We start from the raw sequence: 27,054 nt of genomic DNA, 5'->3' as shown, positions 1-27,054 counted from the left end.
TCTGTAATAAATATAGGGTTACCATACGTCCGTTTTTTCCTGGACATGTCCGGCTTTTCGGCACTCAAACCCCCGTCCGGGGGGAATTGCCAAAAAGCCGAACATGTCCGGGAAAATGCCGGCCAAGCGCTTCCCCTCCCGCGGCTGCTCTGCTCCTCCCCTGACTCTTCGGCTCTGTTTAAGAGCCGAGCTGCCCGAGCGCTATGGGCTTCAGGCAGCCCCCTTGCCTCCGGACCCCAGCCGCCAGCCGGGCACTTCCCCTCCCGGGCTCCGGCGGCGCAGGGTCCGGAGGCATGGGGGCTGCCCGAAGCCGGTAGCGCTGGGGCAGCTCGGCTCTTAAACAGAGCCGAAGAGTCAGGGGAGGAGCAGAGCCTCCGGCCGCGGCGGCTCTGCTCCTCCCCTGACTCTTGGGCTCTGTTTAAGAGCCGAGCGCTACGGGCTTCGGGCAGCCCCCATGCCTCCGGACCCTGCGCCGCCGGAGCCCAGGAGGGGAAGTGCCTGGCCGGGGGCGCAGGGTCTGGAGGCATAGGGGCTGCCCGAAGCCCAAGTGCTACCGGCTTCACGGTTTGCTGGGCAGCCTCCAGACCCTGTGCCCCGGCTGGGCGCTTCCCCTCCCGGGCTCCAGCTGCGCTGGGGAAGCGCCGGCCGGGGGCGCAGGGTCTGGGGGCTGCCCGGCAAACCGTGAAGCCGGTAGCGCTCGGGCAGCCCTTTTCACGTGGCTGGGAGTGGGAGGGAGGAGGGGGCGGAGTTAGGGCAGGGAAGGGGCGGAGTTGGGGCAGGGCTGGGGGTGGGAAATGGGCAGGGCCAGGGCCCTGTGGAGGGTCCTCTTTTTTTATTTGTTAAATATGGTAACCCTAATAAATAGCACACAGAAAAATGATATGGGGATTTCTTTTTTTATTGCAAGCACCTGTCTATCTGCTCAGGAACTAGACAACCACTTTTCCTACATGGAACTGCAAACCCAGGCACATTTTGCACAGACAACCAAGATTAGGCTCCGATCCTGTCACCTTTACTCCCACTGGAAGGGGTTATAGGACTGCTTACTGGAGTGAATGGAGGCAGCAAAATCAAGCCTCAATTTGGAGAATGTAGGGTTTCTCCTGTGTCAATCATGCCAGTTGTGCATAGACAGATCACAGCAGGGCCATCCCTACCTATTTTGGTGCCCTACGCAGCCCCCCCACGAGGGGGGAGGCTGTGTGGGGCCCCCCTCCAGGCCTCCACGAGATGGGGGGGCTGGCCCCAGGGCTCTGGGGGGGGCGGGGGGGGGCTGGCCACTTTGTGCGGGAAGTGGAGTGACCCAGCCCCAGCCTGCTCTGCTCCCCTGGCTCCCAGGCTTGGGGGGGAAGGGGGAACTGCCCCCCAGCACTCGCTGGCGGCGCGGCTGGGAGCCAGGGGAGCAGAGCAGGCTGGGGGCGGGTCGCTCCACTTACCGGTGAGTGCAGGCTCGACCTTCTGGAGTCCTCAGGGCAGTGGGGACCCTGGGGAAGAGCCGGAGCAGGGGCTGGAGCATGTGGTGCCCCGAATATCCTGGTGCCCTACGCAGCTGCATACTTTGCGTATGGGTAACGACGGCCCTGGATCACAGAACTGTGTGTACACCTGGTACGTTTCAGAGACACGGTGAGCAGGACATGAAAGATCGAGATGAGATCCTGTCTCTGGATTAGCACTGTGTGCCTGAACAAAGGCATAAGCCAAGGCAGGGAGCGTATTCTGGCGTGATTTCCCAGCAGTCAGTGTGACCCCAGATGAGTGTGTGCACACAAGTGCTCGCACGTGTGCGCTATAATCAACGCCAAGAGCTCAGCGCAAAGTTTTGGCTCTGACTGCTCGGCAGACACTTGGCTCCGCTAAACCTTTCAAACTGTCTGGCTTGTCCAGGTCTAATTTTAACTGCAAGTCTGTAGCCTCTTTCCTGTTTGAAACCCTGTGCAATACCACAAGAGGCATGGGAAGGAACCACCCAGCGGCTAAGCCTCCCGATTCCCGTCTATCCGTCATATTCTAAGAATGAAAACGAAAGGACGCTGGGAAATTGCTGATACACACGTTGCACTAGTGCACAGCAAGGCTACTTCTGAATCACAGCACCGTACTGTCTGCCAGGATCACAGAATAAATGCACATTCGAGATGGGGACACAAGCACAGGCCTGTTATGTAAAACAAAGAGTTGTTTCCTTCTTTTACAACAACTCCCCCCATGCTAGGCACACACTGGGACGAAGAATCAAGTCAAACAACAGAAAGGTCTAAATTCTTCTTAGCAAATCAGCCCAGGGTGACCCCACTCTGTGCTATGCAATGAAAGGGGCTATTCCAATTTGCTGGACAGACTTTCCTTTAGGGGGAAGGTACAAATGAACCTAGACTTATGCACGGTACAGTCAAACCTGCACGTTTCCACTGTAAGCATTGATCTAGGGGTAGTATGACTAGCATTCAGTCTATAACTATATTCTGCCTACTTAAAATCCTCCGGTTAAATTAGGTGATGAATGTCTGATTTGTTTGGAATGTTAATTGCAAATGTATCTTTGCCCTTTTCAACTAAAACGTCCGTGGAGGTGTTTTCAGCCTGGGTAACTCTAGTGACACACTCTTTTTTGGTCTGAGCATTATTTTCCCTTTTAAAAATAATGGTAGCAGAACCGTGTGTCGCTGGAGTTAAGGGCTCTATGGTTACGCTGTAACCCTGTCAGGTCAAATGTTAAGGCTGCTCGAGTGATCTTACACGTGTCGCGAGCTGGGGATTACGTTATATTCTTCCCGAGAATCTGAGCCGCTGGAAAGACTCCCAATTGGCTGCTACGAGCTTTGGACCAGGCCTTACATTATGTTACCTTAACCGTGCCTTGAACACTGCAGGGCTGTGAGCATCCAAGAAGCCTAAGGGAGTTAGACACCTTGTGTTCCTTTGAAAATCCTGGCCTAGCAGACCAGTAGAAGGACTGTTACCCAGAGCTCAGCAGGCTTGCGACAGGCAGAGGCCCTCAGGATCTGGGCTCCCTTTCTGAAGGCCTTAGGGACTGTGCAGCAGGGGCCAAATATCAAGATTATACAAGGAGAAAATTCAGTCCCCCTCCCCCACCACTTGAGTGCTTTGGGATGTGTGGGCCACATCAGGCCGCATCTGTCTCGGATTAAGAAAGCCGAACGTTCTAGTCTAAAATCTGTCTCTCAAACAGGCACACTAGGATACGTGAAAAGAGACCGGCCAGTTTTTATGTTACGTGCGTAAACTTTTTATTTAGATGGTAAGTAAAGATCCCTCTATCAATTCCTGTGGTTCATAAGGTCTTAATACAGATGGTGCTGAGATAACAGACGGACTCAAAGGTGTCTCGGACAGACGCTGTCCGCCAGAAAGGTAACAGCCTGTCTTTTATGGGACTTTTAATCAGCTTGTGTATGTTGGAGGCAGACAGGCCTAGCACAGAGTGAAAACTGATCCTCATCACTATGCAATAAATAGCGGTGGCTCCAGGCACCAGTGCTCCAAGTGCATGCCTGGGGCGGCAAGCCGCAGGGGGCGCCCTGCTGGTCCCTGCGAGGGCGGCAGTCAGGCAGTCTTCGGCGGCGTGCCTACAGGAGGCCTGCCGGTCCCACGGCTTCGGCGGCGGGTACACCGAAACCGTGGGACCGGCAGACCTCCCGCAGGCATGCCGCCGAAGGCAGCCTGCCTGCCGTGCTTGGGGTGGCAAAAAAGCTAGAGCCGCTCCGGCAATAAAGAGAAAGTATTCTGCTAATTGAAGACCAAACTACTGCTACTATTTCATTTCAAGTCCCTACCAACGAATGTGTGACTGGCCTTTGTTACAACCACATGAAGCATGATTTCTCGGATACGAACTTAGCAAGGGAGATAATGTTGATGATGTATGAAGGGATTACTTACACACTACACCCATTTGTGTAGTATCACCCTGGTTAACTTTGAGACCGACAAAGCCAACAATTCATAAAACATGACACCGTAGTCTGAGGGCAATTTACTAAGGTTTTACCATCTATTCTCATGTCCAGTCTTCGCTTACATCCGGACATAGCCTCAGCATTCTAAACAGACAGCATGCTCTGGAGGGCAGGCAAGGAGAGGAGAATTCAGGAACTCCTGCCTTCCAACCTAGCTCTGTTACTGACTTCCTCTGTGGCTGTGGATTGCCTCAGTTTTCCCACATATAAAATAGGTCTATCATCACCTATCTCACAAGGGTGCTACGGTTGTAAAGAGCTTGCAAGTGCGAAGTATTATTAGTGAACAGCACTGGAACTCTCTGAGGAACACTCCGTTATGCTATAGCTGTCCAGAAACGAATACAGCAATGAATAAAGTAAACGTACCTTCACTGCATAGGTGCTGGAAGGGTCCTTTGAGCAGGTGGCACAGTAATAGATGGCATCCCCAGAAACACAGCAGGGCTTGTTGCATGCCAGCTTAAAGAGAGACCAGTTGTTCTCATTGAAATGCAGTTCATTTTTCTGATCACGCATAAAACAGTCTTCGCATTTTGCAACGAGGCGGCGCAGGGATTCGGCGTAAAGCCCCCCTAATTTGGCGTACACCCCCTCCTTGCTGTCAATATTGCTGAGCAGATTGTGGAGCGGAAGGGTGGAGACTGAGGAAACCTGGCTGGACACACTGAGCTGAGAGGATGAAAATGGCGGCAGGTTTCTGTTCTGGACGCAGGCGCGACTGCTCTTGTTTGAAGTTGGACCCCAATGGCCGTTTCCTTTGCAGGCGTTTTCCAGAGATTCCGAGGAGGAGAATGCGTGGTGGTTGCTTCCCCCGTGAGAGGAGTAGCCGAACGGGGATTCCCTTCGGACACAGACGTTGCTTTCGGAGTGACTGATGTTCAGTCTGGGGCTGGTGGAATTCGCTGTTCTACCCAGAGAGGCTTGGCCCCAGCAAAAGCCATCAGGTGATGAAACCGTTCGGCTTACTGTTTTCTTCTGCGGCAGAGGAGGTGGCTGTTGAGATGTGCCCTGAGACTTGTCCTGACTGGAGCCTGCAGGGAAAGGAACGGAAGAAAAGATTGGCTTTTCAGTGCAAAAGAGCGAGTGGCTCTGGTCAGATGATTGTCCCAGAAGACACAATAACGATAACTGGCTTTATGAACCAGTGCCCCCAGCTTGTCCCTTATTAGCATGGATACTCCTGCAGTAAAACACAAGATGAGTTAGGCACCGTTACAAATCAATCAATGGGAGTTAGGGGTCTTAGTATATAATTTACCACCCAAACGCAGAGTAATGAAACCAAAACGCTAGACATTATGAGACGCATCGTACGTCCTCAATCCACGCCATTATAAGCCCCCTCCAGTTCCTAGTTGTCTTGTGTCCCTCATTTGGAACGCAGTAGGTCGAAAGCGCCTCTGTGTTTGCTGCAGGAAATCTGCTGTACAGTAAGTAGCCAGAGCGGAGGCTCAGTACATGAGCAGCTCCAAATAGAGAGGTTCCTAAGAGAACAGGAAAGGTGGCTGTACAGGGAGCTTTGTGCCAGAGCCAACAGCCATCGTCAGGAGGCGCAGGCTACCCTCGTGGAGTGATAATCATTTTTTTTTTTTTTAATGGAGATATCCCATCTCCTAGATCTGGAAGGGACCTTGAAAGGTCATCAAGTCCAGCCCCCTGCCTTCACTAGCAGGACCAAGTACTGATTTTGCCCCAGATCCCCAAGTGGCCCCCTCCAGGATTGAACTCACAACCCTGGGTTGAGTAGGCCAATGCTCAAACCACTGAGCTATCCCTCCCCCCCAGTTCAGCGTGGCGCACGTGGACTCAGACTGTTCCTATGAGTGGCAGTGGCAGGGCTGGCCTGAGCGAGGCCTGATGTGGCCAGCTCTTCACAGCACGTCACCAGGGTTACAAGCTTCGGCCTGAGCCTCTACTCTGGCTGGTAGAGGCAGCCCCCTGCTCCCACACCTAGCACCACTCACTTGAACGGAGCTCTGAACAGACATGGGAGGCTTTCCGCACACAGCAGGGCTGTAGTCTACATACGCACCCCGATGCATGCCTGGGGCAAGTAGGAGAGGAGAGGTGGGTCCACGGCTCTCACCCATCTTGCATTGTCCATGGAGCCAGCTCTGTTGTGGGTGGCTCTGGGACTGATTACGCCTTCCTTGTAGGAGGGAATAACTGAATGGGCAGCTGGGAAACACGCACGGGCCATGTGGCTTACAGAGAGCCAAAAGGAAACGCACCATCCCCATCTCCCCACAGCCTTCCTGAAGGCAATATACTGCGGTAGCCACATACCCGGTTCCTCCCGCCAATCCACAACTGCATGCGGTCACCTCTACCGGCACCAGGCAAGGAGAAATTCCCCATGGCGTTCTGTCCCCAACCAGCATAATCAGGGCTGGTCAGCCTAGAGCAGAGCTGGCTTGTGCCAGCATCGGGGGCTCACATGCCTCTCAGCTATGAACAAATATGAGGCAAAGTTTGGCCCATTGTTGTCAGAAGACCTTGATAGCGCACATGGTATTGTAATGGAGAGTACAGAGGTGTAGCTAGATAATGTAGCATGTGTTTCTCTATGTAATGTGAGATACTGCGCCACAGGGAGCAGACTTTTACAGCAGTATTTGTGTTTCACAGTGGGACAGGGTATTGTACCCACCAGCAATATACTGTTCATATAGAAACATTTAATATACGACAGTCCAGGAGCCACAACTCAAAACTCCAATTTTAAATGTGAAATCTCAATTGCTGGAGCAAAACGCCCTCCCAAGTACCTAGACTGGCTACCCCTTTTCAAATCTAGCCTTCTAATTGAACTGAAAAGAAATCTGCATCTGTCTTTGTTGCAAGCCGGCTAGTTAAATCAGAATTACATCCCTTGTGGAGACCGTTTCTCAGATTTCTTGAATGTCAGGTTAAAACAGCCCCAACAATACGTAAGCATCATTTGCATGGGTCACTATATATGGTCATTAAAACCCCAGAGGAAAATACAGGGCTGCAGGGTACAGCAGGCTCAGTTGATGTATTTTCCCCCTTATCTGCATGCCCCCCCCACAAGAAATGGGAACCAAAGATTGCTGTCAGGAAGGGGTTAATAATTTAATTGATCTGAAACAGTATTTTCTCTCTGCGTCTGTGTTACAGGCATCTGTTCCCCTAGGACGTCCCAAAGAGAGTCCCAGCTCATACCCCATTGTCTTTGCATGGAGAAAGCCTTCCATGTGCAGCTCTCCTTCCCTTTGCCTGCAAAGGGGGCTCTGCGGCATATGCAGCAGCATTTCTTGCCCCTTAGTCCGGGGTCTAAGCTGGGGGAAGGGGGTGGAGACAGGACGGGTTGGAGGAGGAGTGGGCCGGGAAGTTACTCAGAGGATAATGCAGCCTGAAGCTTTATCAGCTTTCCCATAGGACTCTTCACCCCACCACAGGGAGGCCCTGGTAGCATGACACCACCTGAGCTGCACTGCTACGGACCCTGGGGTGGGCAGGGAGCCCGGTGCAGATACAGACCCTCCAAGCCTGGCTTCCCACAGGACCCGAGGGCCTTTCTATGGGAGGTGTTCATAGCCCCTGTCAGTGGGACCATGCAGGGTGGAGGTAGCGATTATCTCTGCCTGAGACCCCTCCCATGGACTTTGTTGTGGTGGGCATAGGTGCTCTGGGAACTTTCCCTGGGGCACTAATGGTAACTCTACACTGTGGGAAAAAAAAAACCCAAACCACACCCCACACCCTGCAGCAGTGAGACTCAACGCCCGGGCTACCCTCCTACATTTATCCCCATAGCAGGAGCCCCACGAGCCTTTAGCTGACCCACGCTCTGAGACTCGCTGCCGTGGGGTTTTGTTTTGCAGCGTAGACGCACCGTGAGGGGTTTCTTAACCCGCTGTGGTTACGATGACTTGGGAGGTTTTTAAAACCTCAAGAAGTCCTACAAGATAGCTGGCTTTGAACAATACGATTACACCCAAATCCAATGCACGTTGCCAATTAGTTAATTATTGCAAATCATGCATATTGGGATACCTACAGTGTAAGTGATTTTATTGGATTTAGTCAATGGTGTTTGAAAGGAAGAGGCTGATGTTCGACGGTAGTTTGAAGAAACACTGTGGCGCTTTCCCCTGTGCTAGCTGCCAAGACAGTAGTAAAGCTGGTCGCTGGGAAATAGCTAACCTGTGAAGTCACTTGTGAGGAGTTCAGAATGAAATACTGAAGGATACTTGTTCAGCAACCACCATTCAAACAAAGCCGGTTTAGTTTTTACGCGACAGTGGCTCAGTAATTAAACAGGCTAGGCCAGGCAGAAGAAAGGAGAGCCTCACTCATGTTACCCACAGCTCTGCACTGTGGATTACGCATTGTGAGAGCAGCGCGAAAGAGATGACACACTGAACTCCACGGCTTGCCCCATGCAGGACAAGGTTCAAGTTTGGGGAGGGGGGGCACATGATTCAGCCGACTCCACCCTGCTGCAAAGTCCTCCACTGACTCAGTCCGCACAGTCTCAAACCTATTTGCTTTAAGAATGGAGTTCTGTTCACATGCCGCCGCTCAACCATGTGCGCGCGCCAGATTGTGGATCTTGGCACGCGGCTCGTTTCAGTCAGCTGTACTTGATGAATGTTTTCCCATCTCGTTAAAACTGGCCAGGAGTAAGGCTGCTCGTTTGTCATGGGGAAAAAAAGGGAAAAGTGTTTTATCATAGCCAAAAAATGTACGAGTAATAATTATCGTTTAGAAAAGATGAAAAATTATGGCACGGGATATCTGAATATTAAAATGTCGTGGGGAATTAGGAGAATAGATATCTGTCCTGACAATATAAATAGTTTGAAATAATTTAATACTAGGTTAAAAACTTCCTAAACCGCATAGCCCTCTACAATGTGTGTACACAGAGGCAGCTCTGTGAAACCTCAGGGCAGAGCTTTGCTCACCGTGATCAGGGCAGCAGTAAAACCTGTTTCCTCTTGGAACCTGGTGCCCGGGTTCCAATGCTGACATTAACAGATCATTTGCAGATTATCAAAGTGAAACACTGGGCACCTATTCATCACTGGCCTTTTCTATAAACAGAAATTCATGCAACTGGTGACACAGGAGACTGGTAATGAGATAGAGCACCTTTCACCTGTAAGTTGCTGATTGAAGTGCAGCTAGTGACAGAGCTGTTATCTTTGATAGCCTTTTGGTGGCCTGTATGAAGTAAATTTAGCAGTCCCAGTTGTCTACAGTGCAGGTGCATCCCCCACCATAAGTGCTCACGGGTACTGGAACGATCATTGCAGGCCTGGAGATGGTGCTGCTAAGTCCCAGGGAAGGCACATTGGGGGGGGCAATGTGAACATTCATTCACAAGGCTGTAAATCCAGCAGCTTTCTGGATTCTCCGGAGGGAGTACAAATAGGCCAACACTTTTCCGGAGGAAAATCCATTTCTAGATTGATGATTTTAAAATGGCTAACCAACATGAGGCATGTTGACCTACACTCTCACATGCGTATGGGAAGCCAAACTTCAGAAAGAGAAGGCTTCCCGTTCACTTCCTTTGTGAAATGCAGGAACAGGTTTCCCTACCAGGGAGCGTTTGTGTCACCAGCCCCCCCACATCACTTCTTTAGGGCAGGAATCACCACCCTGCTCACATCCTCCTCTCACTGGTGGTCTGGGCATTGTGAATCAGGCGGATGGGCTAGTGGTGGAGATCTAGGAAGGTAAGCACAGGGGCCTACCTGCATTATGCGTACTTGGCTGTCCTATTGCTGCAGAATTCACTGCTGAGCCCAAGCCTTCTAATACATTTGTGCTCCAGAGTTCAAGCTTGCAAAGAAGACGAAGATGAAGAAGACGAGGAGGAGGAGGAGGAGAGGGTCTGATTCATTGCCCTGCCTGACTACCGGGGAATACCCCCAGCTGATGTGTGCTGCAAGAATGCCTAGACAGCCTCTCTTGCAGCCCGCAGCACAGGCGGCATGGCCAGAGCATGAGGCGTTATTCTGGGGAAGTTCTCTGGCCTGTGTTATACAGGATGTCAGACTAGATGATCACAACAGGCCTGTCTGGCCTTGGAATCTATGCTGCCCTCCAGCTAATCTTGGCTACTAGATGGTCTCATGGGTGCTGCTGCGGCCGAATGTAGTTTCGATTACGATCATGGGTTATTAATTATGTGGCAGTATTTCCTAGAAGCCCTGACCAGTGCTAGGTTCTGGACAAAGAAGTCATGAAAAGATAGTCCCTGCCCCAGAGAGCTTACAATGTCAGTAGGGTAGAACAGGCCTGAGGCTGCTCTAAACTGAGCCAGGGGCTAGCTGGGAACCCAAATAGCCCAATAATCCGGGGAGCCAGAACCTGCTTAATGCTACCTTTGCCTCACCCTGTTGGGGCCTGGGGTGGACAAAGCCCTAGGTTTCTTGCCCTTCTGATTGCAAAGAAATCCTTCAAAGAGGGTAAACCAATGCAGTTAGGTCTGCCTGAGTCTGCAGACAGCCCAAAATCAGAGTTCTGTGACCTGCCTCATTCATCATAAAGGCAGCTGTTCACTTTGAAAGCTAATGATGCAAATTTCAATGTCCACATGGTTTCCTATTTCACTGTAAAGTATTTTAACATCCAAATAACACACTGTGTCCACAACCACAAACTGCCTCTTAGACCTATCCCACGTGCCATAAAGGTCCATCTGGGCACTGCCTAACCACCAAAATCTCCAGCGTTCCCATGACTACTTCCTTAATAGTCTTTAGTGCAAAATTCAACCACACACTGAAAATTCAACATGCAGAGGGAGTGTAAAATAAATCAAATTTAATACAGTAACTCCTCACTTAAAGTCGTCCCAGTTAACGTTGTTTCACTGTTACGTTGCTGATCAATTAGGGCACATGCTTGTTTAAAGTTGTGCAATGCTCCCTTATAACGTCGTTTGGCAGCCGCCTGCTTTGTCCACTGCTTGCAGGAAGAGCGGCCCGTTGCAGATAGCTGGTGGGGGCTTGGAACCAGGGTGGACCGGCAGCCCCCACATCAGCTCCCTGCTCCCCTAAGTTCCCTGTGCAGCAGCCGCCCAACAGACTATCAATTGCCGGCAGTTCAGCTGTCCCTCCCCCCACACCCTCACTGCCATGTGCTGCTCCTGCCCTCTGCCTTGAAGCTGCTCCCGGGAGCTTCCTGCTTGCTGTGCGGGGTGGGGTGGGGGGGAGAGGGAGGCTAATGTCAGGGTGTCCCCCTCCCCCCTGCTCCTTTACCCCATTCCCATAGAGCGGAGGGTGGGGGGAAAACCACAACAGGGCTCAAGACGGAGGGAGCTTGCTGGCAACAGCAGCAGTCTCAACTTGCTGATCTACTCAAAAAGGCAATGTACTCAGAGTGGGATCAGTGCAAAGGGGAAATGCGTATCTCTCTCTCACACAGGGTGTGTGTCTCTGTCTGCCCTGCTGTCTCCCTTCCCTCCATTTGTGCTGCCTTGTAGAGTGCGAAGCTACAATGTGTTAACCCTTGAGGGCTCAGCTGTTCTAGTTCATCATTTAGCAGTAAGCCATTCCCTGGGAAATATCCCACCCTCTGACTCCTCCACCTCAACCAAGCTTCACAATCATCATCGCTGTGTATCAGTATTACACTGTTGTTTAAAACTTATACTGTGTGTGTGTATAGATAGATGGATAGATAGTCTTTTGTCTGGTGAAAAAAACTTCCCTGGAACCTAACCTCCCATTTACATTAATTCTTATGGGGAAATTGGATTCGTTTACCATCGTTTCACTTAAAGTCGCATTTTTCAGGAACAGAACTACAACGTTAAGTGAGGAATTCCTGTATCCGGTAAATGGCACAGAGTATACGACACTGACTGGCCTGTACACTTCAAAATGTTCTTTAATAAATACCTCATTCTTTTAATTTATCTGAAGCTAGGGCAGAGCCTCCGATTGATTGCACCGGACCACTGCAGAATGCACGGCCCTTGCCACTGAATTTTTGGTCAAGCGTGCCTGGAAATCAACTGGATGTTGATTATTTCTGCTCTGGCCAATGAGCCCTGCTCCTCGTTTATATTAGCAAAAAAAAAAAAAAAAAATCAAACATTTCTTTTAAATTTCTTAAGAAAATTAAGATTCCTTGTGTCACTGGAGCGAACAAGGAAACCTCTTTCCCCTTCTGTTCACATCTGACAGCTATAGGTTGGGAAAGCACAAGTCTGACATGCAAGACGATTTTTTTTCTTTTACAATTTCCTGGCAGACTCTCCCTCTTAAATTCTGAGCTAGGACTGGAAAAATGTCATTTCCAGACAACTAGGTCTGAATTTTATCGCTATGAAATTGTTGCTTCTGGAGAGGCAGAACTTCCATTATATGAAGATGGCGATTTGGAAAGGAAATAGTTGCTGGACTGTGTAATGTGTCAGTACATGTCTAAGCTAAATATACTTCGGGAAAAAATGACTTGGTAGAATATCTACTTTTCAAAGAAAATCCAAACTAATGAAAGAGGGCATTCCCCCCCCCACCACCCCTCAAGAAATACTTGTGCACTCCATATCATGCTAACCCCTTTCCCTCTCCGTACATTTGGTCTCCTTTAGTAGAGCTACAAGAGGTACTCTGTTACCCCGGCAACCCACGGAGGAAATCCCATGTCAAAGATGAACGACCCTCTGTATCTTTGGGAGGAGGTGTGGGATTGGCTGGTCTCGAGTCTAAGAAAAACAGCAGCAAGAATGATTTTGGCATTGGCCAAACAGATTATAAAATCTGGGCTGCTCGGACTCAGCCCAAGTTGTCTAGAGAGAATCAGTAAGAGAGTTAGGAGAACTGGACAGCGCAGAGGCTGGTAACGGGACACATCATCTTTCACCTGAGATCACCAGCTGCAAACCCAGCACAAGTCTGCAGTCCCAGAGCGTCAGGGCTGCCTGGTGGGCCGGGACTGTGAAGACAGCAGGTGGCCTTCCTCCCAGACCATCGCAAGCAGCTTGGTCACCCTTGCCAGCAGGCTCAGCAGAGAGGGCACAGGCCAGATCCTGCTCGCACTGACATCAAGGGAAGCATTGCCACGGACTACAGTAGGAGTAGCATTGGGTCCCACATAGGTATGGAAGCTGAACTCTCTAGAGCTGGTTCCTCCAGGTCAGGGCTGGGCTACACAGACAGAGACCAGTGTAGGGGAAGCTTGTGCTGCCGATGTGGTACTTGTTCTATGGTCTAGACACTGCACGAACAAGGGATTTCAGCTTTCGGGCTGTGGAGAGCCCCCTCCATGAGCCTCCCACACACCCACACCCACACCGGAGCAAGGTTTAATTACCTCCATCACTGGCAGTCCTTGTGTCAGAGTTGAGGCTGTCTGTGGAGCCAGCCACGAAGCTGACGTGGATCCCTCGGAAAGGTGGGCCGAGGCTCTCTGCGGAGCCATTGCTAACCTTCTCCAGCTCAGAGCTACTCTTGTTCATTTTCAAAGTGTGCCTAGAAAGTTAAACAACAAACGGAATCATTGCTTGTCTGGGGAAGACGCATCGCTGCGCTGTTCACAGACAATCAGCAGCCCAGTTTGGTCTGACGTCTTGTTCCTGCAGTAAAACCAGGGAGGCAGGGTTGTCCTGTTCATTACTGTAGAAGCCATACTTGGGCACCTACACACGCACATTCCACATGTATTAGCTCCCCAATACAGAACGGACACGCTTCCCCTGCGGTGGAGATCTCTCTTTAAGGAGGGTCTCTCCAGCATGACCACACTGCCGGGGAGGAGGTCAGAGCTGGCCTGCAGGCACAAGGCCTATGTGCAGAAGGCCCTGGACCCAGTGAGTACACCTGGCTAACATGGGCCCTTGTGCACATTGGGAAAAAAAACTCATTTTGTTATTGCCCTGGTGTGACGGAATGCAACCCCTGTATTCACACCCTACACACTATTGTAATAATCTTTGTGCAAAATAGGTCTTGTGAGCTATCATTTGAAAACTAATAATTCACTGGTCAATAATATGATGAAATGTATGTAGCAACATTCTATGTAAAGTTATGAATTCCCCCTGAATGGTTGTTGGTAGCATGTGTTCAAATCCATGCAGCCCTGATTAGGCAGAACTGGTCAAGAAGGTCTTAAACAAAGGAATCTGTGTTTACCTCCATTTACATATATGTAATAAACAAAGTCCTTGAGCCAGCAAGGGGGAAACAAGGCAAATCTACATTTTAGCAAACAGCAGCATGAAACCTCTTTCACCACCAAACTCCTTGACTCCAACCTCACAGCGGGAATGAACTTTATCTAGGGGTAACCCTCAGGAAAAAGCATTTCAAAGGGTGACTGGACTATAAAAGCGAGGGGCAAAACCACCCCAAGTTCTCTCTCCCGATCCATCTCTCCCCTTTTCACCTAAGAAAACAAAAGAAACAGCTGTTGGACATTGGGAGGGGATCTTGACCTCAAACTTTGTCAGCAATGTTACTGGGAATTTGCAAGAATTTCACCTTGAACCAAGTCTAGTTTAAGATTAGAAAGTGTCTTCTCTTGATTTCTCTTGTAACCATTGCTGATTGTAATGCCTTATACTTGTACTCACTTAAATCCGTCTCCTTGTAGTTAAATAAACTTGTTTTATTCTTTAATTAAAACGAACCTAGTGCCGTGAATTATTTGGGTAATTCCATTTAAGGTAGCAGGCTGTCCTATACTGATCCCCGCAGAGGGGCAAGGGACCCAATATATCTGGATTTCCAGGAGGGGGCTGGACAGTGCAGAATACACAATTTGGGCAGAAAATCCAGGGCTGGGAATGTGTCGGGGTCTCCCTGTAAACAGTCACCAAAGGCTGCTGGAAGCCAGTGTGTGGTTGGTGACAACACCTCACTGCTCTGGATTGCACCCCGGAATGTCATGCTTTGCACAGCAAAATGGAAAGATTTACAGGCTCAGACCTGAGCCCACGGGTAGCTGCACACACATCAAGGCATAGGGGAGTGAGTTTAAAAAAATAAAATAAAAATGAGTTGTATCAAAACCCACTCGCTGTCAGTAAAATCTCTATCCCAGTCCTGGAAGCTGGTGTCAAAAAGCCTTTCAGTGTCAACACTCTGACATGGCAAACCTTTCATTGTCAACATAGCGCTACAGGGAAAGCTTCCAGCTTCCCAACTCTGGCCCAAGAAACGCACTGTGCCAACAGGTCAGTTCAAGGAGTCAACACAGACATGAGCCAACTCCAACACACACTGTGCTCCAGCACACAGAAACCAACGCACCAGACAACGAACACCACCCTCGCTCTAGTCTGCTGCTCCTTTCACCAGCTAAAATCAAGTCTGGGCTCCACGACCACATTGCATCACAGCTGACTAAGCCCTGGCAGTGTCTCTAAGGTCAGTGTCAGTCCATACTCAGAGTTCACGTACTGGATGGACAGAGCAGATGGGATGAGTCTGGACCTTAAACCTGGCACTTGCCTTTCACAATGTTTTTGATGTGCAAGTCAAGAAATAATTATATCTAGTGCTTTTCATCAGGGGATCTCAAAGCACTTTACAAAGGGGGAGGTGACTATCGTTAACCCCATTCTACAAATGGGGAAACTGAGACACTGAGCTAAAACACTGTCTGTTACTGATTCCATATTTCCATAACTGCGACTGGCTCTGGGGTCTGGCACTGAAAGCAGCCATGGTACTGATACTACTTAGCAGGAAGTGGGGTCTTCTCACCTGTTTTGAGACAAAGGAAATACTGCACAGAAAATGAAACCATGAAAAAGATGAAGACTTAAAAAAAGTATTTTAAAGTAAGTTCCATTATTTTCTAGACACATTTTTATCTAGAAACATAGAAGCATTGTTTACAGTATACCAAAGTTATAGTTTAGATGAATAATTTGTAGTAAGGCACAAACTATTATCTATTAACTTTTGTTTAAGATAAGCAACACTCATGCCTTTTCTACATTTTTTCCCCTGGCAAATAACATAACAGACTTGAAAGTTGCTCATTTTACATTGGTGCAAATGCATCCTGCTCTGTTACAGTTCATACTTTCTGACTGTATCCACACAGACTGGTGAAGGTTAGATTATTTGTAAGTAATTGTCAAATGAAATTAAAATGTAATTGTTTGATAAAATTCAATAGAATATTTCTTAAAATCAAAATTGGATAACAAGTCATTTACAAAAGGAGAACTGATTTCCATAGTGCCTGCTGTCTGACTAGTTAAAACCCCCTAAATACTCTACCTTTCCTACTCAGAAGGCTGAATAGCTATTAAGAAACCCACAAAAGACAGATGTTTTCCTACCACCCAGAAACAGCCTAGTTCCATAGAATTTCTCTTCTGCATTGTACCAATGAGGCACTCTGAGGGAATGCAGCGACTGTTTTTTATATGGTTACTTTTTCTTTAGAAAAACTCTGAGCACAAGAAATGCTGTAAGCTGTCTAATTTTTTCATGCTTTTTAGAGAAGGAGAGGGAATGCTTACTACAGTCTTCTTCTAGCTATGCTGACAGGAAAATGAAAGAAAAGGACAGGAAGAAACCATTGTCAGACTTCTCCTTTTGTAGGAGCATGCTTGATCTAAAAATATTAATGGGAAGTTAAGAGCTGAGTTCACCCTGGGCATAATTCCTCTGAAGACAATGACTATATCTCCAGGATGAATTTGGCACACACAGTTTGTCATTGCAGTAGGCTTCCTCTAGACAATTTAGGAAACTTCAGGGGTACCTGATAATTCACAATTAATAATTACACTTACAAATTTAAGTTAATTTACAATAAAACATGTAAAAATATCCACACACACAATAAGTGTATTTTTACAGTGACTGTAAAATACCCCCTCCCCATACCTAGCAAAACTTAGCTGGGCGTTTCTGTCAACAGCATGATACTCATTCACTCATGCACACCTGTGACTCAACCCGTTTGCAAGTCTAAGTGATATTTTGGAAAAGCTCCAAAAGGAAAAAAAATTTTACACTTTAAATTAGACTGAATTTCTTCATTGGTATAGAAGATAAATAAATGTCTTATTGTAACACAATCATGCTTTTAAAAATAAATTTGAAAACAAAGCTATTTAAAATCCTTCCTTAGATTTTTTTCAGTCAGCAAAACCAAAATATGCATAGGTATCTTACCATCCTGGTACAGAATATGAGATCAAACTTTGTTCAGCAGGGTCCAATGTCCTTGCATACAGCCACGCCTATTCCTTCAGCACACTACAGGGACACCACAGAGAGTTCTGAGCCACCATTTTGGAACGGAGTGGTCCTGATGCAAAGGCAGTTGCATTCGCCCAACCCAGCACTGCGGTGAAGTCAGATGTACAGAGAGCTTTCTATTTCCTCCCAGTACCTCAGTGACCTGTGTAAAATGCACTTCCTGAGTAGGCACAAAACTGAAATAGAAATTGCTGCTTCCTACATGGCATGCAACTCTCAGGCTCAGATGTGACTGCTAGGGCAGCAAATTATCTCCAATATGGTCTAGATGTCTCTGCTCCACATCCCCCTCTTCTGTAACCAGGGTTTGAAGAACAGCTCACCAGGCCAGTAGGGTCAGAGCGAAATAATGAAGGCTTATACACACTATTGCAGAAAAACATAGGGCCAAATCCCTTCACTCAGATACAGTTTCCATTGAAGTTTTGCCCAGTTGAACTGGTCTGAATAACTCCCTGGTCTTTTAGGATATGTTCATGACACACACACAACCGCAAGGGTGCCTGTTGCTGTTCCCTGGATGCTATTCCCACGGAAGGAAAATGATGTTGACAATAGTTAGTATCCACAGAAGGAACAATTACGACCATCTAGTGTGTCTCACCATAGCACAGCCGACAGAACGTCACTCAGGGCTACATCGGATTTACAAAATGATTTAGGTGCGTAACTGATACTTTCAGCATCTAAATCCAAAACTTGGGTCCTCGAAATCCCAGCTCAGCTGCTGCCTAATCCTGTAGGTGTTTACGTTTCTGCCAATAAAGTTCCTGCGGTACCCAAAAAATCTGCCACTGGGCGTGTGCACAACTGTCTTGGTCCTGATACCCATGCACCTCTCTCACCGTAAGCCCCAGCGGGATCCTCAGACGAGGTGTCCCCCCATCTATCTTACCTGTGGGGCTGCTCCAGCAGGAGTGCACTGAGGCCACCCAGAAGTTCAGGCCTCGTACAAAATGGAGGAGTCTCCCCCTCGTCCCTCGTTTATAACTTTTAGCCCCCGGGTTGAGCAATTCCCCCCCTGCCACATCTCCCACCTCTCAGGAGTGCCCTAACCCGGATGAAGTATTCCAGGGCGGGTGTCTTTCAATCTCTCTCCTTGAAATCGTTCCACTGCGTATAAATAACGATTCACCGAGCCAGTGGAAGGGAGAGCATGGCTGTCGCCCACTGATTACGGTACTCGCCGGGGAGGTGAGAGACCCACGTTCAAGTACCTGTTCCAAAGGCTATTTCTTTATATGTAGTAGAACAGTTTCGATGGGATAGATGGAGAAGGCCATAACCCAATGTCAGGGCACTCTCCTGAGAGCTGGGCAATGAGGGATCAAAACCCTGCCCCACATTAGGCAGAGGTGGGAATTGTACCTCCGTCTCCCACATCCTGAGTGCTCCAACCACGGGCGCCTCCTCTTCGTATTTTTTCTTTTTATTGCAAGAAAGGGCATAGGTGTGGTGCCCAATATCAGGACCACAGGTTCATTGCTGCGAATCCCAGGCAGAGACATGCGCCTGCCTCTGACCTAGACTTAGGGCCACACCCCTCTCCTTGGCATCTCCCATTGCCTGGTTTAGGCAGCTCCCCGCTCAGCTTGCTGGCTTTTGGGGATCCCATTATCAGGTGCCAAACTCTCCCCGTGCACTGTGCCAGGAGCCTGGCCCCCCAACTTGGGCTTCTGGATTCCATCCCATGGCAGGGGGCCTAAAAGTTGTGCACTGCAACACAGGCCTCAGCTCCCTTTGTGGGTCTCGCCCTCAACGACTAAGCCCAAGAGCTGAACTTTGACAAGATATCCATCTTCATTTAGACTCCCAGGGATGGAGAACACCATTTCCCCGGGGAAACTGCTCCAATGGCTAATTACCTTCACTCTAGACAAATTCAAACTGGAAATAAAGGTGGACATTTTCAAGCTTCAACTTCCAGCCACTGAATCTCGTTATACCTTTGCCTGCTAGATTGCAGAGCCCTCTACAACCAGGTGCAGGTGCTTACAGATTAAGAGGTGACCCAATCACAACCTTAAACGCACTGTAAGGCAGGTTTTCCAGACCCTGAATCCTAAGAACGGATCGTGTGGTATTGTTCATTGTAGCAGTGGCGCTATGTCTGCAGGTTTTTCATCTGGTTCTGGCCGGGTCTGGTGCCGTTCTGAGTTGATGAGTACTGGTCTATGGCAGTACGGGTGCTGGGGAGCTGCTGCACCCCCCGGCTTGAAGTGATTTCTATAATATACAGGGTTTACAGTTTGGGTCAATGGCTCTCAGCACCTGTGAGTGAGGAGCCTGCTTCTGATGATGAGCTTGGAAAGGCTGGAGGGTTGTTTGAAGGCCAGAAAAGGGGGTTCAGGAAAGATTTCTTTCAGGATGGGGTCCCCATCGAATACGGGTTGTAGCTGTTTGTGATACCCTGTATGCATTCCAGTGTGGGGTGGTAGGTGACAATTAGGGGTGTGTGGTCGGATGAGGTTTTATTTCTGCATTGAAGCAGGTTCTTTCGGGGCATTTGAGAGGCCCATTCCATGATGCGATTTACTTCCCCGGTGGAATGTCCTTGTTTGGTAAAAGCGGTTTTGAGTGTGTTAAGGTGTGTATCCCGGACTCTCACCTTGGAGCAGGTTCTGTGGTATCTGAGTGCCTGGCTGTAGGTAACAGATTTCTTGGTGTGTTTGGGGTGGTTACTGGATCTGTGAAAGTAGGTGTGGTGATCCATGGCTTTCTTGTGTGTAGTTGTCTGTAGGGTTCCATTGTTGAAGCTGATCGTGGTGTCTAGGAAGTTGATGTTAGCGTGGGAATGCTCCACAGAGAGTTTAATGGACGGTTGGTGTTTGCTGAAGCTGTGGGGGAAATCTATGAGGGAAATCTATAAGTCATCCGTCCAGAGGATGAAAATATCATCAGTTTGTGGTGCGTCTGTCCAGACATTCTTCTTCAAGGCAGCCCACGAAGAGGTTGGCATACTGGGGAGCCGTCCTAGCACCCACAGCTGTTCCCATGGTTTGGACCAAGTGTTTGTTGTTGAATGTAAAATTGTTGTGGGTGAAGATGAAATGGATGAATCTGGCGATATGTTTGGGGTGGATCTCAGAGGGTTGTCCATTGTCCTATAAATATTACAGTCAGGCAGCTATGCCGTCACTGTGAGGACTGTTGGTGTATAGAGAAGTGACATCCATGATGGCAAGGATGGTGTTCTGAGGGAGGCTGTTAATGTTGTGGAGGAAGTCGGTTATGCCCTGGAGGAAGCTGGTCCTTTGGGTGGTCAGTGATTTGAGGATGGTTTCTCTATATCCCAATAGTCCTTCTGTAAGAGTGCCACAGCCAGATACAATGGGTCTGCCTGGGTTCCTTTCTTTGTGTATCTTGGGAAGCACGTGTGGATGTTGCGGCTCCAATGGTGGGTAAGGCGAGCTGCTAAAGTCCAAGCCCCTGGTCTGAGCTTGGGGGCTCGCCTAAGCTGCCACGTCCACACTGCTATTTTTAGCACACTAGCTCGAGCTGAGCTAGCACAAGTCTGTCTACCGGCGCTGGGAATCACACTTCCCAGCTGCAGCAAAGGCATTCCCTCAGGGTTTTGCACTGGTTTATTTAATCTGGTTTCAGAACCCACCTTTACTGAAACAGGTGCAGCTTTGAATATAGAGAAGGCCTCAGTGAGTGGCCTGCAATGTTAACATGATAGAAGGTCACATTTCATTATTCTAAGACAAATCCTTTTTGGTCTCTGTTTCTTCAACTTGTGGACATTTACTTTACCCCAAAGGGGATTTTGCAGGACTTTTTCTTAAACAGCTGCTTTCAAGATTGGACCTAGCGTGATCAAGACAATGTTGATAAATAACACAGTAAGAAATGGAAAGAAAGGAAAACAAACAAAATCCCAGGACAAAACTGGGAGATATTTGTGCAAGGCATTCTCTTGAAAAAGGGGGGAAAATGAGCTGTACACGACAAAAGGGAAGAAGCAACCCGAATAAATTAGCCAGCACTATTACTCCAGTGCAGACCAGCACAGCCGTGGTGCAATCATTACATGAAAGGGAGCATTGTGCTGGTGAATGTTTGTCCACCTTGAAACATTCATACTTATTAACCTCCACCCCCTTAGCTGCTGCAGCTGCTGCTTTCCGTTTCGGTCAAGGTGTGCAACCCACTAAAAATCCAGCAACCCACAATAGATAAGACAAAGAATATTGCCATCTATTTTCTTCTAATATTGCAGTTTCACACATGTAGCCCAGAATGCAGGCACTGTGCAAATGTCAAGAGACACGAGCACGCTCAAATACAGGGCTGTCTGCAGTTCTGGGGTATGCAGCTGGGGGCCTGCTCCCCAGAGCAAGTAGACAGACATGCACTAGTTCTACACGAGCGAGCATGCTAAAAATCGCAGTGTGGCCACTGTGGCATAGGTGATGGCTCAGGCTGCCAAGGGGGTTGGGTGAGTGTGCGTCAGACAGCTAGACCACAGCAACACTGCAATTTTAAGCCCACTAGCTCGAGCTTCTGCATCTTGTTCGACCCGCGCTGGGAAGCACGCCCCCCCGCAGCTGTGCAGACATACCCTTGGAGACAAAAGGAGTGGATCGCAACTCTCAGGAATGGGACATGCAAGTTTTAAAGTATTTATAGTTCAGTCCTAAATTCTCTCCTTCTGCATAAATACACACACAGCAAAAAAAGGTACAACAACTTGCACTGCACTTTCCTTCCGTTTGGGAGGGATTTATTGTAGCGTGGAAGAAGATAAGAGGCGCACCAAGTGTATGGAGCATGAAGATCTAAGACACTTGCAAAACCTAGAAATATTGCAAAAATTCAATCCGTCTGCTTTCCAAAGGATGCAAAAACCACCACGCCCCAATGAGGCCAACAATTAGCAATTTCAAGCCACACTGCTTTTTAAGTGGCAAAAAAAAAAAAGATGGGAAACTTGAAGAAAAAGAGAAAAAGGCATAGCCTTCATTTACAAAGAAGTCATCTTTCCCAAATGACCTGTCTGATAAATCACAGAGTTAAAAAATAATCCTCTGGCAGAAACACGCACATGAAATCCCAGACTGAAATCAAAAGAGGAATCCAAAGACTGGTTTAAACAGAAACCTAATCGCTACCTCCACTCTGGAAAGACAGTTAGCTCTCCATAACGGAGTGCAGAGCTCCCTTCTGGTTTGTTCATTTTGCCTCAACAGGGCCATACCGTTCTGCTGCTGTTCCTTTCTTCTGACAGACCGCATTGTGACACTGGGGCTCGGTTTTTAAAAGGGTCATAGCTTTAGGTGCTGTACATAAGAAATAATTGTCCGCCATCCCCGACAGGCTATTTTTTAATGCTGTCTGCAGCACTCCGCTGTGTAATGCGGAACTGAACTGCAAAGGCCCATCTATTCAGCATAATACGAAGCCTCCAAGCTGGGAGGAAGGGGCTGGATGGTTACATTGTATGGTGCTATTGATTCATACGCTTAATATAACTGCTTGACAGTTCAGAATCGTAAGATACATATGTAATCTATGAAGCCAGGGCATGATTTTATTTTTCCATTTGCAGACAACTGAATTCAAGTTAGATGCAGACACTGTTCCTGGTGAATACACTTTTCATGACCGCTACTTAATCTGAGGGCTTGTCTACGCCACACAGCTTTTAGCCACAGGGCTGTGTCGACCCAGCCTTGTCGCTAAAAGTCGGCGTGTGTAAACGCTCTTTGTCGGCATTTTGCCGACAAAATACTTCCACCCCCGCGAGCGGCGTTCAGTTTGTCGGCAGGAGTGCTTTCCTGCCGACAAAGCCGTGTTCACACTGCCACTTGCTGCGGCAAAACTTTTGTCTTTCATGGGGGAGGTGGGAGCTTTTTTAAGCATTCGTGAAAGACAAAAGTTTTGTCGAGAACTTGGCAGTGTAGACAAAGCCTCGGAGTCAATATAAGTTGCAACAACATTTTAGGAAACATCTCCAATTTGACTATTACAAAATAAAACTCAAGCACAAACCTGACCGCAACATTAAAACTGAGTTAAACTGGCAAGAAAACGCCATAAAATTCAGAGGTCTCATTGGTTACGTAAACGTAACCTAGCCTATTGTAGCTGGGAATAACAACAATGGAGCTATACTGTTAAAACACATGGCCGGCATTCAAATTCAAACAAGCTGCCTCATATCTGGGGTTTGATTTCAAAGGAACACCATCAACTTTAACAATTCATTTTTTACTGAGTTCTATTATTAATTATATCTTAGGCACCTCTGACACTAAGTCCATACCATAAACGACAATGATCCTAGCTACAAGCGTATACAGGGACCAATCACGTTCAGCATGTTCCAGAAACCTGGTCAAATCATTACAAATCTTGATGGCTTGGAGCAGCGATAAGGATTTTCGGGCTGTGTTTGTGGAGGGGCACAGAGTGCACACTTGTGTGGGCACCATCTTTGCAGATGGGTCCTGCTCTCCTCCCATTCACTCTCCAGGAATCGTATGTTATGGGGTGCCCCTGGTTTCTGGCACGGTGGAAAAGCATGAGGTTATCGTTGTCCTGGGGCAGCCAGGAAAAGGGTATATGAACAAACTCCCTCCACTTGCACAGGAACGAACATTTGAAAACAAGCTTTAGAACAGAGAATTACAAGTCTGCAGAAACCCCTTTCTGACACGGTGCTGAACACAGCTTGTGCTTGACTACATTCGTAGCATTAGCACTTTCAGCCCCAATTCAGCAGTACCCAGGGTTCAGCCTAGTTGTCAGCAATGCATAGTCTCTTTAGTGTAAGTCAGGGGGAAGTGAAATTTGTATTCTCATCAGATGTGTCATTTTTGTGTTAACACCATGCTATTGCGCTGCTCTGGAAGCCACGGACATGCCCCGTTACCCAGCTCCTACAGAGGGCACGGAAGTAGAGTAGCTATTCAAACTAGGTCTGCGAGACAAGAACAGGGTGGCCCCATGTATCCCTTCTTTGATGACTAGTAGCCCAAGTCAATAAAGGCTTCTTTGTCCAGCACGCCAAGCAATAATCACGTGAAGAATCATACACGGAGATATCAACATATGATTTTCTATCGCACACAAAACGTTGTGGGATGCTGAGCCGGAGGAGCGAGCTCTGTCCTGTGTCTGTCTGAGTTGTGCTTTCCTTTCTTGCACATGCCTGGCCAGACACGAACGGAAGTAAAAGTCATTCAATCGCTATTTCAATATGGGACTATTTTTAAAAGTAAGCATGTTTCCTGTTTCCATTTATTCTGATCTACGTTTGACACTACCTCAGCCCCCGCCAACAATCATCATTTTCCTTTAAACAAAAACCAAGATACTACTTGGATTTCTCCCCCCATCCAATCCCCTACTCGCAAACACACCATATACACTGGTTTGCGCTCTAACTCGACCCACAAACACACACACAGGGGCCGACTCTGCCAAGCACTTATTTTTATGGGACTAAAATTCTCCAGTGTCCCAAATCCCCATCAAGTGACTGAGGGTTAACGTTCACCTTTATGATCAGTACATATGGATTCTTATTTGTATTTCTGTAGTGTCTCCATCTATCTAGTGACACCACATCCACGGAGACTACTGCAAGTCAGCTCTTTCACTGTCCTAGAACACCACTGATTCCCCTTTGTCCCTTCACATCAGCAAGTGTCCTGACAGAGAGATCTGACGACACAGCCACAGTGTCAGAAGCGTTCCTGGTTTTGTCGCTCATTCTGCAAAGCACTTAAATGTGCATTTCAGCATGTGGGTAAGTGCCTGATGCTGCATCTGTGGTGCTCCGTGGCAAATCTTCCAGTGACTTCAGCAGAGCTGGACAAAGTCCTAAATGCTTTGCTGAGCTGGCCTCAGAAGCCACCTTGCCCCATGCAACACTCGCTAGTGCATGAGAAGTGCTTCCAGGTCAGCATCTGCGTGTTCTGTAGATGTATTTTGTTCTCTGCTTTCCTCGCTATTACACATTCGCAGTACATTAGTTAAGGCTGTCCTAATGGCAACTGTAACGCGGGCTATATAGCTTAAGACTGCTTTAATGACCCCGGTGACTGTTCATGCATTTACAGTGTCGAAGGAATATGAAGTTAAAAATAAAGTTGATTTCTATCATTCTTCCTTCTGACTTGAATAGACTTTATATGCCTAAAAAAATTCAACAAAAAGGAAATGATAAAGAAAAGTGTATTGCAGCGAGAATACTACTTTATTTCAGCCCCTTGATCCACTCACACAAACCCAAATGGCAGAAGCTGGTTTTGTGGGGGGGGTTTAAATAGATGATCATTCTGAAAGCTAGCTTAGACACTCATGTAAAATCATATACCAATTCATAAAAACCAGATCTAGTGTGATCATCCCTTTGGCAATCATTTCCAGTTCGAAACAAATCTGATCTCTCTGCATCGTAAGCTTTTTCCTGGTGATTCTGTTTCTACCATCATCACTTTGTACCTCTCACTCCTTTTTTCGTGGTAAGACACTAAAGCCTCTGTCAAAAGCAACAACCCTCAAACAGGCAGCCTTTGTGTGCCCTGATCTCATTTATCTTGTCTGTTTTACAGCACAGACTAACAACAGAATTTGTCGAGCCATACTCGTCTATTACATACACCATTCACTTTCAAAATATGAGTCATGTATTTATTAGAATATATTATGAAGATGTATTAATTATGTTGGAAACAACTAGAGAACTAATGCCAAAAATAACCTTAACCTAGAGATTTTGTAATGGCTTATAAAAAAAGATGAAAGAGTCACACATTTTAAGGCCAGAAGGGACCATTATGATCATCTAGTCTGACCCTGGTGCATAACACAGAGCAGAGAATTTCACCCAGGGATTCCTTCATCACTCCCAATAACTTGTGAATGAAACAGAGCCTCTCTTTTAGAAAGAGCCATCCAATGATAATTTAAAGACTCCAAGCGATGGAGAATCCACCACATTGCTTTGTAAACTGTTACAATGGCTAATTAATGTGAAACAGACTAAAAATCCCTTCCCCTTTCAATTAATCAGCTTTCAATCTCTTTTCTTGTGGTGTCATAATTCAACTAGTTCTTCGGTTTTCCACAGAGTTCCAGGAGAGACAAGATCTAACAGTCTAGTTTTAAAACAAGCAGTACCCCTCCCCCTTAAACATACACAAGAGGTTCAGGACTTTTTGTATATATCCAAAAATACAAAAAAGGGGGGCACAACCCCATTATTTAAAACCTGTCTGTAAATGTGCTTGCAGCTACCTTGGAGATAACTCTCATTTCAGACCAGAGCCTTATTTGCACCATGAAAATACCGCAGAGAAGTTGTTGGTTTGTTTTTTAAACTGTTATAGCTGAGGGTGAACAAACTTAACACATTACATGTTTGGTCTTTGTTTCTCCGCTTTGAAATTCATATGAAAATATATTCTAGATTGCTTTAAAATAAGTAATTAAGTGTCATTAGAAAAGCCAATCAAATAGGTTTCGTTTTCCTGCACAAAACCACATGTGTGCAGTAAAGCACAAGACGTAAAAGGAAAAACAAATAAATTCAACTCTGGGAAGAGTGCGTGGGGCTTAACTTCAATATACAATGTCTTACTGTGACCCTCTTTTCCTGAACTGTCAGGGCACATGGTTTATACTTGTCGAGTCTCAAGGTGACTCCTGCTCGAAGGCACCACAGAAGTTAATGGGAAATTACTTTTACCTTGAAAAGTCAGACATCTTCAAAGGACCATTCTTGCTTTGTATGCCTTCATATTTATCTCTCACCCCTCCCCATTACTTTCCCCACATTTGGATAGATGCACAAAGCTCCTTTCCCCAAGGTACAGTTTAAGGCAACTATTTTCAAGCAC

The 27,054-nt window shown here is 47.5% G+C and overlaps 1 protein-coding gene across 3 annotated transcripts in view; it reads right to left on the bottom strand.

Moving 5' to 3' along the window:
* PRAG1 (PEAK1 related, kinase-activating pseudokinase 1) overlaps positions 1 to 27,054 on the bottom strand; it is a 46,119-nt gene that overhangs the window by 4,816 nt on the left and 14,249 nt on the right. For all 3 annotated transcript variants that reach the window (XM_054028877.1, XM_054028879.1, XM_054028878.1), the window contains 2 exons: positions 13,290 to 13,447; positions 4,353 to 5,017 (listed from right to left, as the gene is read on the bottom strand). In XM_054028877.1, coding sequence (XP_053884852.1) covers positions 4,353 to 5,017; positions 13,290 to 13,447 — 823 coding nt within the window. The remainder of the gene's footprint in view (positions 1 to 4,352; positions 5,018 to 13,289; positions 13,448 to 27,054) is intronic.

This window comes from Malaclemys terrapin, chromosome 5, assembly GCF_027887155.1.
Source record: "Malaclemys terrapin pileata isolate rMalTer1 chromosome 5, rMalTer1.hap1, whole genome shotgun sequence".
In the NCBI taxonomy this organism is placed as follows: Eukaryota; Metazoa; Chordata; order Testudines; family Emydidae; genus Malaclemys; species Malaclemys terrapin.
The sequence above is the reverse complement of the archived record's forward strand: the minus strand, read 5'-3'. Positions and strand labels throughout refer to the sequence as shown.